The sequence below is a fragment of the Charadrius vociferus genome, unplaced genomic scaffold (assembly GCF_000708025.1).
Source record: "Charadrius vociferus isolate BGI_N301 unplaced genomic scaffold, ASM70802v2 scaffold477, whole genome shotgun sequence".
Lineage (NCBI taxonomy): Eukaryota > Metazoa > Chordata > Aves > Charadriiformes > Charadriidae > Charadrius > Charadrius vociferus.
Window position 1 is genome coordinate 2674507 of NW_009649449.1, and position 8949 is coordinate 2683455.

Consider the following 8949-nt stretch of genomic DNA (forward strand, 5'->3'; position numbering starts at 1 on the left):
ACTGCACTCTAGAAAGGTTGTCTCCTTTTGTCTTCGGAGGTGACTTCACCGTTTTGTTAAAACAGGTGTTTACATTTAAGGCATCCTGTCACCTCAGGTATTGCTGAAAAAGAACATTAAAGCTTTTTAGTCAGCAATTTATGAGCTTAGCTGTAGATTAGAAATGTACCCTTCCATCTTGTATAAAATTCCTAAAGCTAAATTTTCCTTGCTGTTTTTGGCAGTGCCATCACTTTCCAGCAGTTTTGTAAACTGCCATAATCCATCTTAATTTTCACTCCGGGATGTGGTGGTGGTACCATTCCTGAAGCTAACTAGCTCCTACTATCTCATTCTGGAGAATCTCTGTGTGTACAAAGGCTCCTTGCTGCTTACATTCCTTGGTGCCTGTAATCTACATTGCCGACAGCAGGGCTAATTGCGTGCTGTCTTGGCCTTTGTCAGCTGGCATTGCACATTGCACGCATAATGCACTTAGATTGACTGTCTGCTTTTCATCTTAGTATAGGTGTCATTGTATTTATGTGTATGTAAATTCTATGTAAATGCGAGCTGATGAAGTCATGGATGCTGCAGCTTGATGCTGACAGACTTGGCATCCATTGTTATGTTTAAATTGGAAGGTATCATGACAGCGCAAGCTTTTCCTGCTCTGCCCCGATCCTCACTAACTGTAGAAATTAGTTGTAGCAGTAAGAGTGGAGTTTGGTTTTCAGGATTTTCGGTCCTTGATCTTGGAGCTTTCAGCTGATAGCAGAGTGTACTAATAAGTTTTTCCACCAAGCTGAATTAATCTTATTTTGAAGTTGAGGCAACAGGCTACGTGGAAGTGATTTAAAAAACTGAACGGAAATTAATCATAGGAACTGCTCAATGACTTTTGTTCTTCAGAAAAACAGCTTGCCAAGGGTCATGATACATATTTTGCAGTAATTTAAAACTCGTCCATTGGATTTGTATTTGACAAAAATAGTAACAAATTTCAGTTTGTGAAATGAGTCAGTGCAGGAGTTTCCCCCTACAGTTGAAGGCTTTCTTTCAGACACTTTCCTCTTATTAAGCTCTGGTTAGAGGACCTTGTGTGTCCCCATGTTTTATTTATAATGTGAAAGACTATGTTTTCCTGAAGCTACCGGGCTGCAGGTATAGTAGCTGTGAGAACTGGATGTGGCTTCCAACATTATATTGACTACAGAATAGGCAGATACTATAGTATTGGCATAGGGAGTGTCTGAACAATGCAGATTGAGCATGATGCCTTTTAGTTTATCAAAACAATTTAATGTAAGAAATGTGGACTGTCTTTAGGTTATGTGTGGACTTACGTGGGAGAAGTGGGGAGGGGGGGGGGAACCAAGGCTTGTAGCAGACTGTGCGATATTTTGTCCCACACTGAGAAAGTCTGTTCCCAGGCAGTTGAGAAATACTACTTATTAACGGACAGACTTCATTAATGCTTCATGACTGTGCTGTCATGGGAGAAATTAATTGCAGTATTGCTTTTTCGGAGTGGCGTGTGCTCTCTGTCCTGATACAAATCCATCACAGTTCAATGCTGCAGCCAGAGGAGCCTGTAACTGTGGGGAAGCTTATCAGTGGTGGTGCCAGGCAGTAACTGTTCTATTGCAATCACATTGATTTTTTAGATCCTGGGTGTGGAATAGTCTCTGCATGGCCCAGTTTGGAGCAGACTGATAAGGCTCCTTGTTTCTTAGCAACCACAGTCTGCCATAGCCAGAAACCTGCCCCTCTGCAGCTGGAGAGAAAATTCTGAATGTCTCAAATTTGTATCTTAAACCAAGGTAAGTCATCCCCCCCAGCACATTTAATTAAAAGGCCTTTGCATTCAAATAAAAGGAATGTGTTGGCAAAAGTTCCTTAACAAAGGGAAAGCATAACTTCTGTGTTATTAATAAACATTCTAATTTCTTTTCCTGTTCTTATTTAGACCTGTGTCTTTCCTGGGCATGGAGGTGCCATATGTCCTTCTCTTAACTAGGCTCATAGCAGAAGTTGCCAGCAAATCTACTGAAAGTTCGGTAGGTACTTCATGGTTTTTGTCATAGGTGCTATAAAAACAGAAGGATCAGACTATTTTCCTCTCACATTGTAGTTTATAGAAGGCTTTCTAATTCAAGAGAAATGACCTATGCTGCTAGCAGTAATTAACTGAAACTTTTACAGTGGGTCAATTTGCTATGATGGCTGATTGCCTATTAAAGCATTGAATTCTTCCTAGTCATGCGCTTGTAGGCTAGCAGGGATGCAACTGATAACACTTCACACCATGTGGAAAAAGCGCGCTGAAGATCAAAAAAAAAGCCACTTTTTGAGCTGCTTTGCAGTTTAAGTACGAACAATCCAAAACATAGGTACCCAAAAGTTAACTTTTCAAATGACTGAGAAGCTCTGAAGCAAACACTGCTTCAAGTCACAGAAAAAGGTCAGAGAATAAGATTCTGCTTGCAGGACAGGTCAACTGACAAAACTCCTAAAGAAACTGGTCTTAAGCGTGTTATTTATAGATCTTCTGGTTCTTTGCTGTAGTCTACCTCCCCATGAGGCACTAACAGTGTGATGTCAGCCTACTAATTTCAGTTTTGACAGTCCCAGCCATTTCTCCTGACAGCTTTGATCTTTGTCACCCCTGGATTTGATGGGGTTTGCTGATGAGCAGAATAATGCTGGCTGTTCCATGTTCGGTAGTGTATTTGTTACTTCTATGGCTGAATATAGGTCAGGTCTTGTTACTTTTGACCAAGCACTTCATTGCTTTTTAAGATTGATTTGACTTGCTGTATTCTTTAGGGGAACGTACCTGCAAACTTTAAAAGGCGTGGGAGTGTTGTGGCTTATTTTTCTTGTACAGATTCAGAGAGTGGATATGCCCAAGTCTATATGGGATGTTACTAATGTCTATCAAAAGAACCACAGAGTTTCTAACAACCATTTCTCTAAGCTTATGTCACAGCTTGTTGTAATTTGTAAATAATTTTGAAACTGGCTTTTATATAAATGAACAAAAAATAAAATAAACTGCGTGCCTTCCGGATATGTGAAGTTATCTTTTTATGTTAAATGTTGAAGGAAGAAGCTTTTGTAGTTCTGCTGGATTGCTCTGCTGAAGGTAGATGTTATCATCACTTGCAATATGGGCGTTCAGTGAAAACTGGATTTTGCCAGTCATTTTGCCAGTAGTGTTTCTGAACAAATCTGTTGGGGCATTTGTGTGGTGCTGTGGGCAGGATAGCTCCCCCTCTGAAATGTGCTTCACTGAAGAATTTAGCAAGTGTATTTCTAAAGCAGTTTTTTTGAGGTTTTATCTAATGTCAACATTAGAGTGTGCATTTGTTCTCGAAGTGTTAGTTTTGGTAGCAGTTGTCAGGTGGAAATCAGCTTGATGGCGCATCCAGCGTGTTCTCTCTTGTAAGGTTGCTTAATGCAAAAAGAAAGTTACAGAAAGTTTTAACGGCAGTTACTGCTTATTTTTCTATGTCCTCTGTAGATTTTTTTTTTTTTGTTGAAGCATTTTAGTAAACTTAAGAACTTTGTGAAATGTAATTTCTTTTCTTAGGTTTCAGAAACAGAATGCTGTGTGGATATGTTGGATTCAAACAGTTCCTGTCCAGGAACCAACCAATGCAGTCCAGGTATAGTGTGTCATTGTTTAATAAAATTCCAGATTGTTTTTGACAGTTAACACCAAATACAGCACCTGATTAATTGGGAAGCAAAACCAAAATAATTAGTGCGTGTACGTGTTGAAGTCTGTCTTCCTCTATATACACAAGATGATGCTTCTTACAGCTCACAAATGTTGTTCTTGCATGGTAAGGAGAACAGACAACTATTAATAAGGTTATTCTTTATCTTTTTTATTCAGTGTGTGGTTGGATTACTATTGTATATGCTTAAAAGCCTATATAATGAGCATAAAAAGCAAAAATGGTGTAATGCATATGAAAGGGAGCGTTAACACTAATTTCAGTATTGTCCTGTTAGCAGAGAATGCCTCGTTCTTCCTTGTGCTGTATGTGTAGAGTTGTTTTCTTCTAAATGGAGTTTAAAACTTCTTTTGTTACTCTTCAGAAGTAGCAAAAGGGTGGTCTGTTTTTTTTTAAAGCCATTTTATTTAAAATCAGAGAGTAAAAGCGGGAAAATGGCTTCAGAGTCCACAGTAACAAGAGAATTAGTGACTTAAAAATTTGGGTCCACTTCTGGGTTCAGTCACTTCCTTGCGATGGTTGCTAAAGCATTTTAAGCATCTCTATTTTCACTGCTTTGTTAGCTTTGCTAACTGTTGCTTCATTCAGTGCATTCATTTCTGCTTCTAAATGATCTTAGTTATGGTATAAACAATTCTCTCCAAGTTATGGGATTGCATTCTCTTAAATCTTACTGTAAACTGATAATCTACCAATATCTCTGGTGTCAGATAAGTGCTTTGATGCTTCCTTCATTCTGCTGTAGAAAGTCTTTGCCCTTACATTGGGTCTGTTTGTGTTTAGATTAGATGTCAGATGTAATTTATTACTGTGGGCATCAAAAGTGCCGCTTCTCTCTGAGGAAAACGTAGCAGCAGAACTCTTTTTGAAATCAGCACCTTACTAATGGTTTGCTTTATGGGATAATTGATACCAGTTTGGCTCAAGGCTCTATAGAACAGGATTTTACCCAGCACAGTAAGTTTATTTTCATTTTTTTTTTCCTTTAAATGTAGTCTGTAATATGATCTAGTAGGAATATACTTCTAATCTTCATGTCTCGAGCCTAAGCCTCAAGTGAGACCACCACACCTTTATTCTACTAAATGAAGTTGTTATTGAAGGTGTGCCCTACTTTTTTTTTTCTTCTTAACAAAGACATAGCCGTATGTGCGTTTAAACATAAATCGAGAGATTTGAACATCAAAGACAAAGGCCAAGATGAAAGTTTAATCGCTTTCCAGCCTGCATGGTAGGGTGACTGATATAAAATGCTCGCCATCTGTCACAGAATAGTTTAAACAGGCTTGGGTTCTTCTTAAAGTGAAACAAATAGTACAATACTTGAGAGGACTGAGGCACAGGAAAAGACTGTGTTATGGCAGTATTTGTATTTTTAGCTTGACATGTTTCAAGTGATTGACTACAGAAATGCCAGCATCTTTTTTCATCTGAGTACGTTCTTTCTGGTTCTTAGCGTCTTTGTCCCAGCCTTCTTTTATTTTCAATGCTGTATATTGAAATGGCATTAAATTTTGTGTCGACAGTGTGTGACCCCTGAAAATAAATTGTAAAATTCTGCTTCTTTTTTAGTATTGTTGAGGGTAGTTACAGGTTGTTAGACACAGCCCGTTTTTCTCCAAACTAAAACATGTGAAGCGGTGAATGGAGCTGTGTTGAAACTCTGGGAGTTGTTTGCTCTTTCTCCTTTTTGACCCTTGAAAGGTTATGTCTTTTGTGGAATAAACACTTTGAAATGAAACCTCTTAACTTGTGTAATATAATAGGAAGCAGGAGATGTTTGTAACCAGTAGAGCAAACAGAGAGGATTTCTGTTGCCTCTACCCCTTTCTGAAGACAAGGAAATCTTTCCAGTGTCGCTTTTGTTGTTTTCAAACCTCTGTACATCTTATTCTTGTGCAGGTTGTTACAGACGATGGAATGAGGATGGTAGTAGCAGCTGCATTAAATGCAAAAATGAAACCCTTCCTGTTTCATCTGTTTACAATCTGACTGAATGCAGAAATAGTGAGTCATTTTTACCATCCTTTTATTTTGATGGGTGTTTTTTGATACTGATATCTCTTCTTGCATGGTCCAGCAAAGTCTTTTTTTTTTTTTTTTTTTTTCCCCCTCCCTTGTAAAACTTCAGCCTTTTCCAAAGTCCTAATATTACTTTGAGCTTGGGGAAGGGGGAAATCAAAATCTCGTTATGTATTAGAGTACCTAATCTGTGAAATCAAATGCAACATTAAAAAAAAAACAAAACAAACCAAAACACCCTTACATTCTGACCAATATAAGTTTTCAAAATAAAAAAACAGAGTCCTAAACATCAAAATAATTAAACTTACAGGGTAGGACCTGTATCAAACATGCACTGAATACTGAATTTTGTGACTGCTTTAATCTCTGCTGTAAGAAAAAGGCATCTGTTGTGGGCGTTTGCTAGGGACTTCTCCAGAGCACAAAATAGCTCAGACTGAGTTCCTTGAAGAAAAAAAAACCCAAACCTATATTAAGGAGGCTAGATTCATTTCTTACATGTGCTTTGCTTGAGAGGTGAGAACCATTCAATTCCTTGAAAGTATTCTTAATGAAAGAGATAAGAAACTTGATCTAAGTTTCTGGGAAATGCACCATTGAATTATTTTCTTCTTGTACAAATTGTGACGATGCTTGTTTGCTTCCTTTGTTTGAAATCCTTAAAAGCGATATAAAGAATGAATTTTTTTGTGGGAGAAATCAGGATTCTTATACAATTTCAAATAATTAATGGGAAGTATAATAGCCTTTTACTAAGATTTTCAACAAGCCTGTAGTTTTTGTCAGATTTTAATTAAAAAAATATTTTTGATTACAGCTGGTATCAGAGGAATGAATTTCCAAATGAATATAAGCACTGTAACTCCTTTCATACATAATATAGGTGAGTAAATGGAAATAACTATTGAGCACAGACTTTGTGGTTATTCCCTATGTATCAGCCCCTTCAGGACGTGGCATTTGAAACAAATTGTAAAATATGTTTTTCTGTAACCTGCGTTTTGTTCTGGAGGTAGTAGCCTTTCTTACTTTTTTCTGGCTTGTTCTCAGCAAGAATATCTTACAAGTCTTAAAGCTGAATTTTGAGGTAAGTGCATTTTACTGAATGGTCCTTTCATCTTGTCCTAGTGATCTTGAAATGATTTTTTTTTCTAGTACAGGTTGAGCTGGTTATTTATTAAACCCCGTAACTTGAGTTTTGAATCTTATGCTGCAAGGGTTTTGGTTTTTAGGGGTGAGGCAACTTGTTACACATCTGTTACATCTTGGGTAGCCTTTCTATAGGCTGGTTTTATCACTGCTGACCAGTCATTTCTGTTTAATCTCCTACAAATACTTGTTTGACACTGGTAAGAATAATACAAATTGAGAATACTTAGATAGCAGCACTGCACGCTTCAGCAAGAGATAGAATGCCAAATGAAGTGACTTAGTGTTATAGGGTGAGTGCTTGTCATCTATGGCCTTAAAAAGGAAAGTTAAACAGCCATGTGAAACTTGGGTGCTGCTGATCCCATTCTACCGTTTGTCTTGTCGTGTGTGTACTTGACTTGAAGTATCTATTGCTCTTCAGAATGTGGACTTCTCAAGCAGAGCTTGTCAGATAGATCTGTTGTCCTAGTTTGTGTGCAACAAGATCGTAAACAACTTTTTCTTAAAATACTTGCTTTTGGGGATCATAATGTTAAACAAATAAAACAGCAGAATAAATATACAGGGCATTTTTTTGAGGCAGGGAAAGCATGATAGAGGTGAGGGAGGGCACCTTTTGCTAATGTCTTCCTCCTTGAGACAGTTTCTGTATCAGTCAGTCAGACGTGGAAAACCTAATACTGGGTGTACCGTACCAGTGGCATATTGTCTGGTGACGAGTTGTTTTTAGGAGACTTCATTTAAGGAAAAAAAGAACAATATTAACGTTAAGTGTGTCCCAGCACTGGTTTTGAAAGTTATATAAAAGAAACAGAATGATGGATTGAAAATTGGTGGCTATCTTCAGGAAAGTAGAGACTAAGACTTTACTGACATCTGGCAGGTGGGGCTGGGGAAGTTATGAAGTTATATAATGAAATTAGTATTGAAAGATCTTTACAGATGTTTCAGTGACGCCTGTCTATATATTTTCAAAACTCCACTTTTTTTTTTCTTCCACGAATATCAGGAACTTGGTCTTTATCTTTTGTTTAACCCTTCTATTGGAAGAGATGTCTAGTGAATAATAGTCTTTTTTCTCTTTTTTTTATTTGTTTTGTACAGGGGGCCCAGAAGTGGCAGCCTCTCTCATCTTAGGGACGTTTTTCATCAGTTTATTCCTGATTCTGTCTGTTGCTTCTTTCTTCTACCTCAAACGTGCCAATAAACTTCCTAATGTTTTCTACAGAAGAAACAAAGGTAAAATGCCTGTAATTGTCTATTTAATCTCTAAAGCTTTGGCCTTTGCTCAGTTCCTTAATTTAAAACCTTTTAAATTTCTTCATGTTAGTGTTCTAACTTAATGTAGCTACTGCTATATCTCTTTTGATTATCCAAAGCAATGCAAACTAATGAAAATTCTTCTCCTGTGTGTTTACAGCATCATGTTTTCATGGCAGTGCAGAGGGTGTCTGTTCTCCATCTAAGTTTGCTTAGGTGCATATTACACAGTATCTCTTGCTAACCCAGCTGTGGTTTTTTGTAGCTTTCAAAGATTTGCCAGCGTATAATATGTGACGTTAGTTGTCACTAAATATTAGATACCTGATTTCAAAAAGGGAGGGGAAATCAGTCAGTGATTTTTTGCAGAGAGGGCATTTTTATAAGCTTAATAGCACTTGTTTATTTCAGTACACAAAATGCCAGACATCTATAAAGCCTTACAAAAAGCAGTTGCTGTTTATTGTTGGTTTAGAGAGAAAGGAACTGCAATACTAAAGGGCAGTGTACTTGCTGTGGATGTGTCAGCAGCAGGAGAAAGGGAATGGAGTTGGAGGTTCCTCACTATTCCACTACTCGTTCAACTGTGTTTGCCCTCTAAATGCAAAATTTACTGGGCTTGGAAGAGCTAACTGCCTTTTTTTTTTTTTAAGCAAATACCCCTAAGATTTTCTTTTTATAATGAAATTTGTTCTTGATTTCTGCCATTCCTGTTACTGAGGAATGAAGCCATGTAACTAAAATGCAGTGACCTGACTTCATGCCAAAGTGATTTCAGGAAAGCTAG

At 37.6% G+C, this 8949-nt stretch overlaps 1 protein-coding gene across 1 annotated transcript in view; it reads left to right on the plus strand.

Annotated features, from left to right (window-relative positions):
* The first annotated feature begins 1727 nt into the window (after nucleotides 1-1727).
* Nucleotides 1728-8949, plus strand: part of LOC104290478 (chromosome unknown open reading frame, human C1orf159) — an 11258-nt gene continuing 4036 nt past the window's right edge. Inside the window, exons 1-6 of the mRNA XM_009889577.1 lie at nucleotides 1728-1802; nucleotides 1949-2039; nucleotides 3575-3650; nucleotides 5628-5732; nucleotides 6568-6633; nucleotides 8007-8141. Of these exons, the coding sequence (XP_009887879.1) occupies nucleotides 1968-2039; nucleotides 3575-3650; nucleotides 5628-5732; nucleotides 6568-6633; nucleotides 8007-8141 (454 nt within the window). The 5' untranslated portion in view covers nucleotides 1728-1802; nucleotides 1949-1967. The remainder of the gene's footprint in view (nucleotides 1803-1948; nucleotides 2040-3574; nucleotides 3651-5627; nucleotides 5733-6567; nucleotides 6634-8006; nucleotides 8142-8949) is intronic.